The 19,526-nt window shown below is 38.6% G+C and overlaps 1 protein-coding gene across 1 annotated transcript; it reads left to right on the top strand.

Moving 5' to 3' along the window:
* Positions 1 to 15,848: 15,848 nt before the first annotated feature.
* On the top strand, positions 15,849 to 18,197 carry LOC127454359 (apolipoprotein Eb-like). Its single transcript, XM_051721502.1, has 5 exons — positions 15,849 to 15,931; positions 16,329 to 16,393; positions 16,601 to 16,754; positions 16,904 to 17,191; positions 17,317 to 18,197. Exons 2-5 carry the CDS (start codon positions 16,339 to 16,341, stop codon positions 17,675 to 17,677), a joined length of 858 nt encoding a protein of 285 aa, XP_051577462.1. The 5' UTR covers positions 15,849 to 15,931; positions 16,329 to 16,338; the 3' UTR covers positions 17,678 to 18,197.
* Positions 18,198 to 19,526: the final 1,329 nt, after the last annotated feature.

Here is a 19,526-nt window from a genome sequence, read left to right as displayed (position 1 = left end):
AAAAGATGTGTTTTTAGTCGTTTTTTGAAGACAGAGAGTGAGTCAGCTTCACGGATGGAGTTGTGAAGGTTGTTTCACCAACGTGGTATGATGAAGCTAAAAGTCCGGGAAAGTGTTTTGGTGCCTCTTTGTGTTGGTACAAAAAGGCGACGTTCCTTAGCCGACCGCAGGCTTCTAGTGAGCGTCTAGCTCTGCATAAATGATTTTAGGTATGCTGGAGCAGACCCAGTGACTGTTCTGTATGCCAGCATCAGAGCCTTGAATTTGATACGTGCATCAACCGGCAGCTAGTGGAGAGAGACAAGGAGTGGTGTAACATGTGCTCTCTTTGGTTCATTAAAGACCAGACATGCTGCTGCATTCTGGATCATTTGCAGGGGTCTAATTGCACATGCAGGGAGGCCTGCAATGAGAGCATTACAGTAGTCCAGTCTAGTTATGACAAGTGACTGAACAAGAAGTTGTGTGGCATGTTCAGAAAGGAAGGGTCTTATCTTCCTGATATTGTAGAGTGTAAATCTACATGATCTTGCAGTCTTTGAGATGTGGTCTGTGAAATTTAGACTGTTGTCAATGGTTACCCCTAGATTTCTGACTGATTTGGAAGGCATTACTGTAGTTGCACCCAGCTGCATGGTGATATTGTGTTCAACAGCATGGTTGGCTGGAAAGACAAGGAGTTCAGTCTTGGCTGGGTTGAGTTGCAGGTGGTGCTCTTTCATCCAGGCCAAGATGTCTGCCAGGCAGGCAGAAATTCGAGCAGTCACTGTGGTGTCGTTGGGCTGGAAAGACAAGTAGAGTTGCCTGTCATCAGCATAGCAGTGGTAAGAGAAACCATGTGCCTGAATGATGGGTCCCAGTGATGTTGTGTATATAGAGAAGAGAAGTGGCCCAAGCACTGATCCCTGAGGTACCCCAGTAAGTAGCTGATGTGGCTTGGATACCTCACCTCTCCAGGCTACCTTGAAGAACCTACCTGAGAGATAGGAATTAAACCAGACAATCACAGTTCCTGTGATGCCCAGCGAGGAGAGGGTAGAGAGTAAGATCTGATGGTTGACTGTGTCAAAGGCTGCAGAAAGGTCCAGCAGAATCAGGACTGATGATCTGGATTCAGCTTTCGCCTGTCTCAGCGACTCAGTGACAGACAGCAGGGAGTGTCCACTTTTGAAGCCTGACTGATTGTCATCCAGCAGCTTGTTCTGTGAGAGATAGGCAGAGATTTGATTGAAAACTGCCCTTTCAAGTGTTTTTGGGATGAGAGAGACTGGTCTGTAGTGTTCTATTTGTGTGGGATTAAGTGCGGGTTTCTTCAGCAGCAGGGTTACTCGAGCCTGCTTGAATGTAGTGGGAAAAGTACCTGTAAGTAGAGATGTGTTAATTATGTGTGTGAGTGCAGGTAGGATGGACGGAGAAATGGCCTGGAGAAGGTGAGAAGGAATGGGGTCAAGGGAACAGGTGGTGGGGTAGTTGGAGAGGAGGAGTTTAGAGACCTCGGTGTCAGTCATAGGAGAGAACAGAGACAGAAGAGTTGCATACAGGAGACAGGTGTTTGACAGGGTGTGGTGCTGAGAATGTATTGCTGATGGTTGTAACCTTATTAGTAAAAAAGACTGATATTTACCTAGATCTGCTGGATCTTTAGATTTCCGCCATCTCCTCTCAGCTGCCCTGAGGTCAGTCCGATTTTCACGAAGGACGTCAGACAGCCAGGGGCTGGGTGGTGTAGCACATGCTGGCCTAGAGGAGATAGGACAGATGTTGTCTAGACAGGTTGTTAAAGTAGAGCTTAGTGTGTCTGTGGCAATGTTTACATCAAGCGTGGTAAATACATTTAGTGTGGGAAGAGAGGTAGAGACAGCAGTGGAAAGGCGTGAGGGTGAAAGAGAATGGAGGTTACGGCGAAAGGAAACCAAAGGTGGAGACTGTTTTAATGTAGATGGGAGGGTCATGTTGAATTGAACAAAGTAGTGATCAGAGACATGTAAAGGAGTAACAAGAATATTTGAGTTGGTACAGTTACGTGTAAAAATGAGGTCCAGCTGGTTGCCCGATCTGTGAGTTGCTGTGGTGTGTAGTTTTTCCAAGTCAAATGAGGCCAGGAGAGTATTCATTTCAGTGGCCTGGTGCTTGTCTTGGTGTATGTTGAAATCACCAAGAACCACAAGTGGCCTACCATCCTCCGGCAAGGAGGACAGCAGGACATCCAACTCCTCAAGAAAGTTTGTCAGCTGACCTGGAGGGCGATAGATGACAACAACATGTATTTTTTTGGGTTGCATTGTAGTAATAGCATGGAATTCAAAACTAGTATTGTTACATAGTGAAGAATGTGGTGAAAAAGTGCAGTTGTTATGAATGAGCAAACCTGTTCCCCCACCCCTACCGGTGTGTCGAGGGGTGTGAGAGAAGGAGAAGTTGTTTGAGAGAGCAGCAGGTGTTGCTGTATCCTCTGGACATATCCATGTTTCTGTGAGTGCCAGGATGTTGAGGGTGGACTGCGTGGCAAAGGCTGGAATGAAGTCAGCTTTGTTCACAGCTGACTGGCAGTTCCAGCGTCCCACTGAGAAAGAGAGCAGAGCAGGTGCTGAAGTGCAAAGTGGCCGTAGGTTGTGTGGGTTGCATTGTGTCTTGCATTGATATTGTGTAAACGGTCTGTAACAGATAACAGGGATGTGCTTGAAGGCATGTGTTATTCGTGAAGTAGACATGTTAGTGTGTAGAAGGAAACTTAGAAAAGAGACACAATAACAAGATACTTAAGTGCTATGGTGGGCGGCACCTTGTCGGTGTCCTTGCTCCATGGATTCGCACAGGTAGACTCGCTGGTCTTTACCCAAGTAGGTCTTCACACGAGGAGGGCTCTTCACGAGGGCTACCACTTCCGCTGCCACTTCCTCGTCAGCATTCAAGTCAAATATATACACGATGATAATGAGCCGTTCAATGAAAAAAGCAGGACACGCCTTAATGCTACTTAGCACAACAAAGCTAGTCACGTGGTCAACCGAAACTTAGGGTCGCACGAGGCACGACTTCCGTACACCGCAAATAAATTATGCTGCACTTTAGCAATAAATAATACTCTAAAACAAGTGAAGCACTGTTTATAGACACTAAAAACCACAATAGTTTTACTCACACTGGACAACCAACGCTAAATCTAACAGTGAATAACCTGGGACAAGTCAAAACAATATAGCACACACACACCAACCCGCGTTTAAGCAACGCGAGTTCAAGACAGTAAACAAACAGCACAAGTTCAAGACAGTAAACAAACAGCACAAGTCTAGCAATGAATACCACTCTACAACAAAGTAAAACAATGAAATAAACACACTTACAAGCAACTGCAGACTCCTGTAGATAGATTGCTTCTCCTGGATGACTATGGATCCAACGGTTTAAATATCTTACCTGGCGCTGGACACGCCTTAATGCTACTTAGCACAACAAAGCTAGTCACGTGGTCAACCGAAACTAAGGGTCGCGTGAGGTGACAAGCATGACTTCCGTACACCGCAAATAAATTATGCTGCACTTTAGCAATAAATAATACTCTAAAACAAGTGAAACACTGTTTATAGACACTAAAAACCACGATAGTTTTACACACACTGGACAACCAACGCTAAATCTAGCAGTGAATAACCTGGGACAAGTCAAAACAATATAGCACACACACACCAACCCACGTTTAAGCGACGCAAGTTCAAGACAGTAAACAAACAGCACAAGTCTAGCAAAGAATACCACTCTACAACAAAGTAAAATAATGAAATAAACACACTTACATGCAACTGCAGACTCCTGTAGATAGATCGCTTCTCTGTTTGTTGAGGTCTCGCCATCTTGACTGGGCTTTTGTGCATAATATGATATTTGAGAGTTCTGCTTTACAGTGGAAGGGAATGCACTGGCTTGTGGGACAAAGCTGCAGTTTGGACAGTTTCGAGACGTGAACCCAGGTGCAGAACATTTAAAGCAGTAAGTTTCCTGTACTTATTTGTTTTTTTGGTACTGAGGGCTCATGACAGCTGTCATGGCCAAGAACAGAATGAAGCTCATGAGCACACATAAGGAGACTGTCTGAAGTAATCGGTGTACCATGAAGTGTAACTCTTTATCGCTTGAGTGCATGCTTACAAATGAGGTCAGTTTGTTCTTGTTCTGGTGGGGGAGACTTTAGCTTTTTGAATTCACTCAATAAGTGTGCCACAAACGTTTATCAGGGGCTTGAACATGGTCAATGATTCCCCTCAAGACATGTTCTTGGTTGTCTGATGGAAGAAAAACAGTTTTGAAGAGAGTGCAGAAATGTGTCCAAGCTGTCATATGTGCACTCAGTACTATAAACCCAGCCGTGGCCCATGCATTTTAAGTCTAGGCATTCAGTGCGATTCATGCCATTAAGAAAACACAGTTTCACAATGAATTAGACACGGTATGCCTATCATACATTATGTGGCAGTCAACTAATAATACCAATTGATGTTTTAAAAACACGTCCACGCACTAAAGTCAGAACCAAGGAGGTCTAACACCAAGAAAAAGCTTTCTAATAAATTTGCGATTTAATTTTTGCTTGAATAAATTTTGTTTTGTTAGGGTACACGGTTACTTTTCAAAACTTGATCCGACACTGAATGCTCAAGCAGCCTAATTTACACTTAGAAAACTGCTGATGTTGCTATAACAATGCAAAAAGCACTTACCAATTTGCTTGAAGTGAAAATCGGTCCTCCTTTCCTTTTTAATTAATCAATCACACGATCACGCAGAACATCTTAGGTTTTTAAATCCATAAGGATCTCTTTCTCAAGGGCAATACCAGCAGTGATGACAGCCAATTCATCAGCAAGATCTTGCGCTCTTCGCTTTCAAATTACGTACATCACTTAAAGTGTGATTGCGTCACTCAAGGCCAACTAGAAGGCCTGGACTGGGTCATATCCTAAAGACCACACCCACAAGAAAAAATAAATCAATCTGATTGGCTGATGAATCTGACAATCTTACTTAAGATGCCTATTCACTGCAGTGTTGGGGGATTCTGTGGAAATTCTGAAGGCCTGACGGGGTGGAGCTCAGACTCACGCGCTGCTTCGGCTAAGGAGCATGGCTTCGGGCATGCAATTTGTGAAAAAGTTGTTGCTTGTAAGGATCGAGGAATAAATTCTGATTGGATAAATTGTTTTTTTTTTTTTTTTTTTTGCTATTTGTTTATAGATTAATTAGGAGTGGAAAGCAATTGAAAATACATATGCAAAAAGGTCAATGAAAATGAAAGGATGAAAAAATATTTATTTATTAGGCATGTTACGCCAGCAGAGAAGGCTTTGCTGGCCCTGAGAAATCGCCAATGTGTAAACCAGTAGTTCTCAACCTTTTTGACTCCAAGGCCCCCCGTTGTCGGAGAAAATATTCGAAGGCCCCCTCATGTAGGCTATTAGAATTTTATATTATAAGATATATCTATTATAAGATATTTCCTTAAAACTTGTGATTCCAGAAATGTCTAGAACTGTATATTCTTCAGAAAAAGTAAGCTGTTGAAGGGAGATATTAAATTTTTAGCATTTTCAGTAAGTTGAATTATAATAAATATATAAAAATTATAATAATCTATAATATTTTAAATAATTTTAAGAGATCTCGAGGCCCGCCTGGAAGTAGGTGAGGCCCCCTTGTGGGTCCTGACCCCCTGGCTGAGAACCACTGCTGTTAACCACTCTCTTTCCTAAGAAGTTTTTAGCTAAGATGCAAGATAGTTTAAGAAGAATTTGAGCATCGTTCAGGCCCAAGGAGGTTCTGTAGACGTCCACAAGTTGAAACCAATCATCCGGTTGAACTTTCCCATCACTCATAAACACAAGGGGCTCAAGTTTTGATTGATTCAGGACTGAAGCTAGATCTCTGGTTGTGTTAGTTAGCTCCAAATAACTTTGAGCAAGGTATGTCACATTTTCAGGTCTCACGTTCCTGTCTGTGACCACTATTGGAGGTTTTGGCATGTGAACAGGTTAGGCCTGAATATATGGAGTAGAAGAGGCCACTGGATCAGCCTGTGCAGGTAAGGGGTTTGAAGTGGTGTGTACATGTTTTGAGTGCATCACTCAATGATACCTCTCTGTAGATCAAGGGACTCGCTTAAGAATATTCGCAGCACTGCCACCTCAGCTAGTAGTGACTCAACCTGTGTCTCAAGGAAATCAGTCAGTTTTGGAACTCTCCATCTGGGTAGAGACTCAAAATGTACAGTCAGATCAGTCATCTCAGTCAGATCATCAATACATCTGGCCATTGTACTCAAAACAGTGAATAACACTAAACATTTATATATAGTGAATACAGTGAAGAACACATAAACACTCACATTTTAAACTTTAAACGTAAAAAAAAAGGTTATTAATGATTTTTTATTTTAATATTAAATGTTAAATGAAAGTGAAAATAAAAGTCAAAAAATTTAAATCTTTAGGAAATCCTTGCTGTGCCGGTGCAATGCAAATGTTTGACGGGACTTTTGCCCCAGCAAGCCCCGTCCTAGCATCGCCACTGCCTGACTCTAATTAGCTTTTGTTGATGTCATTAGCCTAGGGGTTCACCTACTTTTTCCAACCTTCACTATGGATGTTTGAATGATGTATTCAATATGTACAAAACCAATACAATAATGTGTGTGTTACTAGTTAATACAGATTGTGTTTATTCATTATTGTAACTTAGATGAAGTTCAAACCAGATTTTTAGACAAATTTACAAATAAATGCAGGTTATTCCAAAGGGTGCACATACTTTTTCTTGCCACTGTATTTAGTATCCAAGTGAACCCAAATGTAATTATATTACTAAGTAATCTGAACATGGGCATCTCCATGGTGACAGGGGTAGGAGTCTATCACTACTCTTTCCCTGATTTTGCACACATTGCATTGCAGATATATGCTTTTAGTGCACCAGCCAGTAAAGTTATATCAAGGTCTCTGCACTCGTGACGTCACTTGCCCCATAATCAGAGATGTTCTGCAGATAATGCGGAACAGAATTGTCTCTGATGTCTACAAGTATATGTGTATGTGTAAGACAGGTCATTAAACAGTCCATTGTAAAGCTCCTGTGTTGTTTGCCCTGTAGTCTGTTTAGGTTTTATATCTGCATTTACAATAAAGGTATCCATTAGTTATCCTGAGATATGAAAAAATAGTGTAATGACTGAGGAAAAACATAATTCAAATGTATTTCTTTTTCAATGTGATACTCCAGCATTAAATAACTATTCTATAGGCTGCAGCAAGGCCTACACTAAAAATATGTTATAACTTACTCTATATATAAACACAAGTTGAATATGTAAAAATAAACCACCAGAAAGCATTAAATGCATATCGAACTTGTAATGAGTTACTAAGTGCTGAGTTGGTGAGTTGCTAAGTACTGAGATAGGGTAGCTAGATCAAAGCTTCATAATTTGTGTCTAGTTTAAAATGATCTTTAGCACCTGTACCATAAGTACTAAAAGTGACTAAGCTGATATTTTGTCATTATAAAACAAATTAGCCTTTTTAAAAATGCATAAAAGATCATCTGAAACTAGTTAACTATCTAGCTATAAAAAATTAACCAGATCATATCCAGTCATGAAGTTTAGACACGGAAAAGGATCCTGCCGAGCACTATGTACTTGAGGTTTTCACTGAATACTCAGCTCACTGTTCTACAATGTATAAACCGAATACATCTTGATGGACAATAGAGTAAGGAAAGGAGAGGGAGCCATGAACAAAATATGAAGAAGCTGCAGGCTCAACTGCTGTGCTGAACTCAAAGAGAAAGAAGCCAGTAGTGGATATAAAAAAAATACATTTGCTATCATGCATGCCAGTCAGGACGTGAGAAGAGATACAACCAGCGAGTTAAATGAGATAAAGTGAAATGCACACATCAAATACGCGATTCTACAGTCATTCTGTGCATCACATATGCCACCTAGTGGAAGCCCACTACCACTACCAGAAAATGATCATGTTTCATGTGTATGGTACACTATAAAGGTGCATCTCAATAAATTAGAATGTCGTGGAAAAGTTCATTTATTTCAGTAATTCAACACAAATTGTGAAACTCGTGTATTAAATGAATTCATTGCACACAGACTGAAGTAGTTTAAGTCTTTGGTTCTTTTAATTGTGATGATTTTGGCTCACATTTAACAAAAACCCACCAATTCACTATCTCAAAAAATTAGAATACATCATAAGACCAATAAAAAAAACATTTTTAGTGAATTGTTGGCCTTCTGGAAAGTATGTTCATTTACTGTATATGTACTCAATACTTGGTAGGGGCTCCTTTTGCTTTAATTACTGCCTCAATTTGGCGTGGCATGGAGGTGATCAGTTTGTGGCACTGCTGAGGTGGTATGGAAGCCCAGGTTTCTTTGACAGTGGCCTTCAGCTCATCTGCATTTTTCTGGTCTCTTGTTTCTCATTTTCCTCTTGACAATACCCCATAGATTCTCTATGGGGTTCAGGTCTGGTGAGTTTGCTAGACAGTCAAGCACACCAACACCATGGTCATTTAACCAACTTTTGGTGCTTTTGGCAGTGTGGGCAGGTGCCAAATCCTGCTGGAAAATGAAATCAGCATCTTTAAAAAGCTGGTCAGCAGAAGGAAGCATGAAGTGCTCCAAAATTTCTTGGTAAATGGGTGCAGTGACTTTGGTTTTCAAAAAACACAATGGACCAACACCAGCAGATGACATTGCACCCCAAATCATCACAGACTGTGGAAACTTAACACTGGACTTCAAGCAACTTGGGCTATGAGCTTCTCCACCCTTCCTCCAGGCTCTAGGACCTTGGTTTCCAAATTAAATACAAAACTTGCTCTCATCTGAAAAGAGGACTTTGGACCACTGGGCAACAGTCCAGTTCTTCTCCTTAGCCCAGGTAAGACGTCTCTGATGTTGTCTGTGGTTCAGGAGTGGCTTAACAAGAGGAATACGACAACTGTAGCCAAATTCCTTGACACGTCTGTGTGTGGTGGCTCTTGATGCCTTGACCCCAGCCTCAGTCCATTCCTTGTGAAGTTCACCCAAATTCTTGAATCGATTTTGCTGGACAATCATAAGGCTGCGGTTCTCTCGGTTGGTTATGCATCTTTTTCTTCCACACTTTTCCCTTCCACTCAACTTTCTGTTAACATGCTTGGATACAGCACTCTGTGAACAGCCAGCTTCTTTGGCAATGAATGTTTGTGGCTTACCCTCCTTGTGAAGGGTGTCTATGATTGTCTTCTGGACAACTGTCAAATCAGCGGATTGTGTAGCCTAGTGAACCAAACTGAGAGACCATTTTGAAGGCTCAGGAAACCTTTGCAGGTGTTTTGAGTTGATTAGCTGATTGGCATGTCACCATATTCTAATTTGTTGAGATAGTGAATTGGTGGGTTTTTGTTAAATGTGAGCCAAAATCATCACAATTAAAAGAACCAAAGACTTAAACTACTTCAGTCTGTGTGCATTGAATTCATTTAATACACGAGTTTCACAATTTGTGTTGAATTACTGAAATAAATGAACTTTTCCACGACATTCTAATTTATTGAGATGCACCTGTAAATGTAAAAAAAAAAAAAACAATTGTATTAATAATAATAATAATATTTTTTTAAATAATAAAAAAAATTGTTTTATTAATTTAATTTAGTTAAATATTAAACAATTCAATTTCATGGACTTTTTTTTTGTTGTTGTTTGTTTGTTTGTTTTTTTTTATCAAATATGTAAATCTGGAGTGGACATATGGTACATTTAGGGTAGACTGAGTACAGTTGTAACAGTTTTTGCAAAACTGCTCAAATAACAACTAGAATAAATATATGATTTTTTTTTTTTTTTTTTTTTTTCACATAAGATGCCTTTAACTGGATTCCAACAAAATAAATGTCAGAAACGTAAATATTATTTCCTATTTTCCACAATTAGTGTGTGAAGACATAGAGCCTATTTGGTACAACTCATGCCGGGTTCTGTTGTAACACAAACCTGGGATGGTTTTAACATATTTGCAATGTGCTAAATAAGGTATAATACCTATAGTTGAAAACCAAAGTGAAATATACTACACATTTATATACTTTGGTTTCAGAAAGTTCTTCTGCTTGCATATGTGTAAATTCATTACAAAAACATACAACTGACAGTCACATGGTACATATATAATAACATTAATAAAACAAGTTAATTTTTGTTTGTTCATTATTTTATTTTTTGGTTATTATGTGGACCCATTTCTATGAACATTTAACTATACTATTAAGAATATAAGTACATTGAAAGGATTAGAATTAGACAGCGTTACATATGTCCAGTGCCAATCACCTTGCATGTTTACCTGAATTTCACCTTGCTTCTCAGCATGTCCAAAAATATGGTCATTTTAAGTAGACAAATCAACCATTATAACAAACAAAGTTTACTTTCTTGGCCAGACAGGAATTACAATCTATTCACAATGAAAGAGGAGTAAGAAACTGCAAGATTTAATCCCGTTACAATTGTACTGATTGCCAATTCAACCTTTTTAATTGATGCATGAAGACACACGAGCCACCAGAACAGTCGTAAACACCCACAGCCATGCCAAACACACAATGAATCCCACACAAATGCCAGCGGCAGCATGTCGGGAGCTGTCCATGCAGGTTCATAAAAGTACATGTTCTGCCATTTCTGAGAGTCTCCCACACACTTCCATCAGAACAAAAACATCCTTCATCTCCTGAATAGCACACAAAGAAGCTAATCCTGTCATTTCCAGGAGAGTCCATTCAAGCATGTCATCATTATCAAGACACCAGTCAAGAGGAAGACATTTGTTTTCCTATTTAAAAACCATTGCATAATTGAAGCAGCCTTAAACAGAAACAGTTGGTCTGTCTGACACAGCAAATGAAAAACAGTATTTTATTCACTGTATTTTTGGTTCATGTGCATTTACTTGGTAACTAATTTTTCTATTATATTTATATTTTCATGTGATTAAAAATAAATAAATAAATAAAAATCAGTGGCACATTTGGACAAAGGCACTGTTTGTTACTTGTACATCAGTCTATTACATGTTAAAAAAAAATGTGACAGATTACTCCAAGGCTTTAGCAAAATGATGAAAAAATCAATAAAGGTCCCCCATATCTTTCAGAAAAGTGATTATATATATATATATAGCCAGGCAATGTAACAAACTGCCAAGCCAACATTAAACATTGGGTCTATAAACTGATTTTCCAAAACAGGGTTAATGTATGTCTGGCTTCCAGGAAAGCAAATAGTATTCTTTGTTATATTATTGAGGTCACATGCTGATTTTGTACAATATGGCAAGTCCAAAGACAAATTTAATAGAGTGCCTTTATGCATCCTAATTTTAACACAAATGTAAGGTATGTAACTGAATTTTAATAATAGCAATTCTTCTCAATGTCTGAATCTGTGAATCTGTTATTGCCTCCCTTGCACTCGTACTAGATAATTACCTGACCCTGTAATACACATGAGCCGAACAAAACAACTTTTGGCAGAGAGAAATGGGGGTCAGAGACATGAGACAGGACAGTGATAAAGATGCAGATGATTGTTGTTGTTTTTTTTTTTTTTTTGACACAAAAAGCAGCTGAAAGCCCTTTGACCTGAAATGCCTGACTGGGGTGAAAACAATGACTAATGTATACAAGCCTCCCAAACGACACAAATTAGGACTGAATCACAAACCACACAAAGCAAGACAAGGGAAAACAAAGAACTGGAGTCACTAGAGTTCATCACCACAACACTGTGTAGATCACTTATGTGTGCTTGTGTTGAATATATCCTATCTGGGATAAGATGTATTTCTGTGTATCAGCTTATGTCGAGGCTGTGGTATAGCTTCTCAGAAGAATAGATTTTATCTCAAAGGGGAGTGGTGCATAGTTTGGTACACTGGACCTATAATTCCCTTTCCTTTAAATGAGCTGGCTGAGGTTACATGCTTTCAAACTTACTGTTCACCGTTCACACATTTATCCAAAAACCACATGGCACAAAAACAACAACGTCTTTTCATGAGCTCATAATTAAATCGTTATGCTGAATTTATTTTTGTTTGGTCGTTTTCAAGAGCAGATAGATCAGGATTAGACCTAGGTTTATTCAACCACATGTATTTTCAATTTTTAATTTCAGTAAATATTACATTGAACACAACTGAATTAAATACTGACTCTGGTGAAACCACATTTCAAGTACTATACAACGGAAATTCATTAAAAAAAAAATTCACCACCTCCTAATTGTAAACCCATGAAAAAGGTTTTGTCAAATACTTGGCACATCTCTTTTCCTAATGAAAGAACTGTTATCAAAAACAGAAAAAGGAATCACAGAGGGGCCTCTGTTGGGACCGCTTTCATCAAACTAATCCATTAAGAGGGTAATACAAGAGCATGGGAAGGGTTGAAGAAATAGATCTTTATCTGAATCGACCATAACTGTCATAACTCACTTTTACTCTTGCCTTTTCATGTTTTTCTTTAGTCATAACAAGTAGTTGAAAAGCAGTTTGTCTTTCTCCTCTGTCAGTCATAGTTCAATAGCTTTCAGTATTTTAACTCTGCCCTACCTTCTTTTCAGAAAACAGAACCAATGGAAATGGGAAGTATCTATCTTGATATAGAGCATCAGCATTTTGATCACAGCCAGACATTACATCAATGCCATTGGGAAAATTCATCGCAACACTGAATAAACCTCATTGCTTAAAGCACTACAGATTATTACATTTACAGTAATTAATTTAGCAGATGCTTAAATCTAAAGCAACTTACACATGGGGAATGCTACAACCTAAGTTATTCATCCATAGAAGGCATACTTAAGAATTGCTGCAATACCAGAAATTTATGAGCAGTGAAAAAAGAGATTTTTATTTTATTTTTTTGTTAGGCTTTAGTGGGAAGTTAGTGAGTCTCCAGCTAGAGAGGGCATAATCTCCATGACAAAAAAATAAAATAAAAATAAATAATTAAATAAATAAAATAATTGTAGATGTTAAAATACTGACTGTTTCAAAAGTGCAGCCACAAGACATAAACGTTATGCGTGTTAACATGATTTTAGTGTTATAAAATCGAAAACTAACCTTTTCTGTGTAAAGTTATATTCAATTATACAACTTCGTTGCCATGATGATGTAATGTAAACAAACCCTAAAATGACTGTAAAAATTACAATTTAAACAACTTTACAACTCAAATAATACACAAGTTTTAACAGAAGAATTAATGCAAGACCTTTTATAAAATTATACGTTTCACATTTCTGTCTCTAAACCCTCCAAAAATTGGCCCCCATTCACTTCTATTGTTAGTGCCTCATTGTAACCTTGCTTTTTGCTTTTTTTTTTTTTTTTTTTTTAAAGAAAAGGAGGTGCAAGTCTAAAATATTTTTGTGGTAATCAGCATCATACCACAAATGAGGTCGATTGAGCTTAACTTGTATTGAACCCGGTATATTCCTTTAAACAAGAATATGGATGAGCTAAAAAGAAGCATCAGCAGATGAAAAAATATCTACAAAAACTCTATGAATAATAATCAAATTGTATGTGAAAGTAGACTTCTGCATGAGCAGTGATACTACTGGGTCCTCATGCTTACCAAAGCCATGTTTGTTTGCACCAGCTGCAGGGGTGAATAAAACAGGACTGAACGAGGAGAAAGGGACAAGTTAGGACAAGAGGCTACATCAATGAATAGGTGGAATTAAATTGTGGTCGATAAGGCTTGTCTTATTTTGTCACGGAAAAACATAATCATACATCATATCATACTTGAGACATTTCTGCCTGGTAAACAAAATAAAAAAAGATTCATTTTACAAAAGATCTCAATCCTATTCAAATTATTTGGGATATGTGGTCAGAATAGAACTACTGAAAGAAATGTAAGGCTGTATTCACTGAGTTAACTGTCTGGGTGAAACTAAAGAATGCCTTACCTTTTTGTTAGTTAAACACTGGGACGCTTAGATGTGGAGGGCCATTGTGATCAAACGGGGGGTGGAATCAGCAGAAATTCACGACATTACATCATAACCAAACTTACTGAATATATCATACACAACGAACACATTATGAAGACTCTTCATTAAAGAGTTTAGAAAGTCACATTCAAAATTTAAGCATATAGCTTACAGTATATTCTCACATACATGACACAATGTGCCTAATGATGAGCCTAAGTATTATTAGGTCTAAAATGAAAACATAAAATAGTATTTAATTAGCCTATTATTATTTTATATAATTGATTAGCTATTGTTATTATCGTTATAGCCTATACCTATTGTCGTAGCTCGTGTGAATGCAGCATAAAAGTAGCCCATAAGACTCCAGTGGTTAAATCCATGTCTTCAGAAGCAGATAAACAGATTAACAGATAAATATTTAAGTAATTTTTTTCACTCTCTATCTCCACTTTCACATCTTAAAGTCACACGTGATGCCTGTTTAGTTTCACTTTCAGATCTGAAAGTTTAAGTGGAGATTTAGAGTAAAAGGGGATTATCGATCTATTTCTCACCCACACCTATCATATCACTTCTAGAGACATAGATGTAACCACTGGAGTCTTATGAATTACTTTTGTGCTGCCTTTATTTGCTTTTTGGAGCTTCAAGTGTCTGTCCAACATTCACTTGCATTGAATGGACCTACAGAGCTGAAATATTCTTCTAAAAATCTTAATTTGCATTCTGCAAATGAAAGAAAGCCATGTTTCTGGAATGGCTTTAATATATATATATATATATATAGCAATCACATGGTTGAAATTTATTTTCTCAAGACCACTCAAGAGTCGATCCAGTGTCACGGTGTACCTATACTGTTGAATATGGTTATCTTATGTTTGTTCAGAATGTAAGAATGCATTATGAATATATAATCCTAACCATTTAGAGCCTTTTAGGCTGAGAAGGCTTTCAGAAACAACTCGGGGCACCTCTGTGCGGGGGCGGGGTGGCATGATCTGGGGCACCTCTCTCCCATCCCTATCTTGAGCTCGGGGCAGGGTGGCACGATTTGGGGCACCTTTCACCCATAGCCAGCCAGGGGCGGGGTGGCACAATTCGGGGCACCTTTCTCCCATCGCGATTTTACCAGCTCTGCTGCAGGGGTTATCAATGAGGTCGTGCCACCCCAGACAGCGTTGCCGCCCTAGGCGCCTGCCTATATCGCCTATATCAGGATCCGCTACTGGAGTAGTGTAATGTTGGCGCCTGCATTAAAGTTCGGGTCACCTGCAGGCTACGATTGTATCTTTAAGCATGAGGGCTTGTCTCACGGACCGTTTACTGTTGTTCGACTTGTTAAATGGCCTGTTTGAAAAGAGCTGCATCGATTTTACCGATTAGGCTAAATTATTAAATACTAGCCTATAATGGTATGCATTCTCTTTTTTCCCAAAATGCTCTTTAAATTGCACAGAATGACTGCAGACGTTATGCACATGCAGCATAAAATAATAATAATTAAAAACTCTCTTTTTGTCTTTAATGTTTTAAATGTCTTTTATCCTTATACTTTTTACAAGGCATGCAAGGCAAGGAACCTACATCAGCAATTCTTTAGCACTGTGTGATGGGTGATGTGCGCTCAAAAGCTTCTGAAAGGAATACTGAATATTGCACAATGTATCTCCAACTGGGACAAAAGATTCGGCCTTCGCACACTTGCTGGCTGCAGTGACGTGTGGGATGATGCGCGAGCTTGGAACAAAGGCGAAATCACGTGGCAGCGACTGTGAATGCAGCGGGTGGGTCCCGGGACTGTATAAAAGAACTGGTATCACCTCTCCGTCTACACGTAGAAAACTGTCTTCTCAGGTGAGTTAAACTCGATCTTAACTATTGAGGCAACTTTTTACGGTTAAGTTTCTGTGTAAGAATCTGGCATTTGCTTGTAAACAATTGAAACGCTTAAATTGGTATTTTATTGGCAAGAAAATAGTTTATCAAGATTTTCAGATGTCAGTTTGGGTATTTACAGATGTGGATTTTTATAGAATAGTGTTCGGACTGAAATTATTGACGTTATAATAATTAAAGTCTGTGAATAATAGTTAAACTTAAACTTGTTCACATTCATTTTATAAGACTTTAACTGTGGAGTCTCAGTTGTATTACATGTCTTGTTCAATGCATAGCTGATACAAATCTACGCATATTTTCTGTGCCATTGATTTAAGATCCAAAGATTTGTCCTGTTTTACATTTTCTTCAGGTGTATTTGTATGTCCATCAAAATGCGGGCTCTGGCTGTGATCTTTGCTCTGGCAGTAATAACTGGTATGAAATAAAGCACATTAAGGCAATGTTTTTCTGTTTTGACATAAAATAGCAATGCACAATGATTGGACAGGTCTGTTTGTAGTGCTTCTGTACCAGCTATCACATCACTTCACTTTTGGTTCTTAATAGTCACTTATTGGCACTCATTTGTGTATCATTTAATATGGAAATAAAATTCATGGTCTCATTTGCACCTCTTTGCAGGCTGCCATGCTCGTGCCCTGTTTCAGGCTGATGCCTCCCAGCCCAGATGGGAGGAGATGGTGGACCGCTTCTGGCAGTATGTGGCAGAACTCAACACACATGCTGATGGTGTGGTGCTAAACATCAAGAGCTCCCAACTTAGCAGAGAGCTTGAGTAAGTGAGCATTGTTCAGAATCTCTATATCTACTCATAGAACACAGTTAGTGAAGTGTGGTGCAAAAAGCAATAGTTACTAAAACAAGGATGTATTCATCTTTTCACATTTGCCTAAACATAATCCTGTGCAATGATTTGTTTTGCAGCACCCTGATAAGTGACACCATGGCTGAGCTGAGCACCTATAGTGACAATCTTCAAACCCAGCTGGCTCCATATGCCTCCGATGCTACTGGTCAGATGAGCAAGGATCTCCAGCTCTTGTCTAGCAAACTGGAGACTGACATGAATGATGCCAAGGAACGATCCACTCAATACCTGCAAGAGCTGAAAACCATGATGGAGCAGAACGCTGATGATGTGAAGAACCGTGTGAACACATACACCCGCAAACTAAAGAAGCGCTTGAACAAGGACACAGAGGAGATCCGCAAGTAAGTCTGGATGCTTTCTTAGGTGGTTAAATGTTATGCAAGTGGTTGAAATTGCAACAGGTTTAGTTCAGCACTCTTGGGGATGATTTTTGATTATGTCAATTAATCTTCTTAATTTCTTGCAGCACTGTGGCAACCTACGTGGGAGAGCTGCAGTCTCGTGCCTCCCAGAATGCCGATGCTGTGAAGGATCATCTTGAACCCTACCTGAGCCAGGCCCAGGAGGGTGCCAACCAGAAATTGGGTGTTTTTGGTGATTTGGTTAAGACCCAGACCCAGGAGGTGAGTGAGCAGCTGGAAACTCAGGCTGGAGCACTGAAAGAGAAGCTGGAGCAGACCGCTGAGTCCCTGCGTACCTCCCTGGAGGGACACGTGGAGGAGCTGACAAGCTTCCTCACCCCCTATTCTGAGAAGATCCGTGAGCAACTGCAGATCGTCATGGACAAGATCAAGGAGGCCTCTGCAGCTCTTCCCACTCAGGCTTAAGAGCGCTGTACACTTCTACTGTTAGAACAATCTACTGTTAACACCAAACTTAAAAAAGAAGCAAAGATAGAATGGGAGGTCTCATGTTACCAAAACATGCTTTTTTCATTTAATGGAAGGTTGATAAGTGTTAAGAACAGGACTGAATGGACTAGTGCTGTCCATTACTGGACAAAAGAATAACTGTGTACTACTCACCATGTTTACTTTCTCAGTATTAACCTACTGTCTAAGGATATACTTTCAATAAATGTCCTCCGTAAGGATACAGTAGAGCAATTTACGATGAATCAACTGTCTTGGAAGTTATCTGAGATATAATGCACCTTTCAAATTAGTATAATAAAATAAAAACAGTAAATAAAAGTGCCTTGAAATGTTGAACTATCAGAATATAGACAGAGATGAGCTTTGCTAGCCACAACTCCACATATTAATGCCTGTTTACTTTCCATGTGTGTGTGCACTGTTTGAATGTGTTTGCAATAAATCTGTGTCCAGCTACACAACTAATTTCTTATATGATTCTTGTCAAGAGTCTTTGTAAAGTACCATTTCTTTAAAGTTCTCAAAGTTGTTAATGGCTTTTTGCCTTCACTAGTTCATTTTAAATGGTCCTGTGGAATGTTTAAAGTACAAATATTGCATGTAGTCTCTTAACTCATACAAGGTTATAAAAGCTGCATACATAACAATTAGAAAATGGTAAATGCTGTTTGCAGCAGGACATGCCAACTTCCCAAATATATTTATTGTCAACTACCCATATACAGGTGTGTATACATCAATCCAAAATAATGAATAATTAGAAAAAAATCAGATGAAAGAAACTGATATGAGTAAAATGCTTTTCTTATTTTTATACATAAACTGTAGATAATTCACATAAACAGGCAGACAATACACTTTAAAAGTATTCAGGCTATCTTGCAGCATATTTCTGTTCATTGGCCTGTAATCTTTATCATCCTTTTAATAATTGGCAAAGAGATCAGTCAAGTGAAAATACATACTCTGCCACTTAATATATTTTGGATATGAGGTTGTAATAAGAGTTACGAACATTTTGATTCACAACACACACATGCACACAAAAAGCTGTTCCGGATTTTATGCTTTTAGGTTAATCCTTCTTTATGTGTGTGGGTAATTATTTTCTAAACATCCTCTCACTCTCCCCATTTCTCACTTCAGCAAAGTGTCACACATCTCTCTGCCTCCTTCTACATTTACAATAGGACTTGTGTGGGCAAGACTTTCACACCTTTCCTTCTTCAGAATGACTTAACCCATTCCTCAGTACAGAAAGATCATATTTGTTAAAAGTTCAAGGAAAGGTTTGCTGATATAAATGTAATGATAGTTTTTATAAATCCATTTAGGCTTCTCAGCCAAAACCAAATTCAATTAGGTGCAAGTAAGACCACACTTTTTGTCTCTTCAAATATATCTATGCATCAGTGTTTTCACATAGGTAAAATAGTTTTAAAAAAAAATGTTTATAACAGTGTAGAGGCAAAGGTAATTTTGTGTAATGTAAATGCACGCCATCATGGAGAATGTGCAAGACTTTTCTTTTTACCCTTTTTGTTGTTGTTGTTGTTGCGTGAACCTTTAAGTCGGTTAAAATTAAATTTGAATTAAGGTTAACAAAAATGACAGATTAAAAATGTATGTACAAGAAAAACAAACAAACAAACAACAACAACAAAAAGAAACAAAATAGCAAAAACAGAAGTGCCCACCTTGACTAAAACAAACTCATCTCATAACATACCCATTTTACACATATTTGAAGTCTAGTTTGAGTGATAAAGACGTTTGTTGTACATCATCACCATTCAAAGAT

The sequence above is a fragment of the Myxocyprinus asiaticus genome, chromosome 16 (assembly GCF_019703515.2).
Source record: "Myxocyprinus asiaticus isolate MX2 ecotype Aquarium Trade chromosome 16, UBuf_Myxa_2, whole genome shotgun sequence".
NCBI lineage: Eukaryota > Metazoa > Chordata > Actinopteri > Cypriniformes > Catostomidae > Myxocyprinus > Myxocyprinus asiaticus.
Note: the sequence above shows the minus strand (reverse complement) of the source record. Positions and strands in the feature narration are given on the sequence as shown.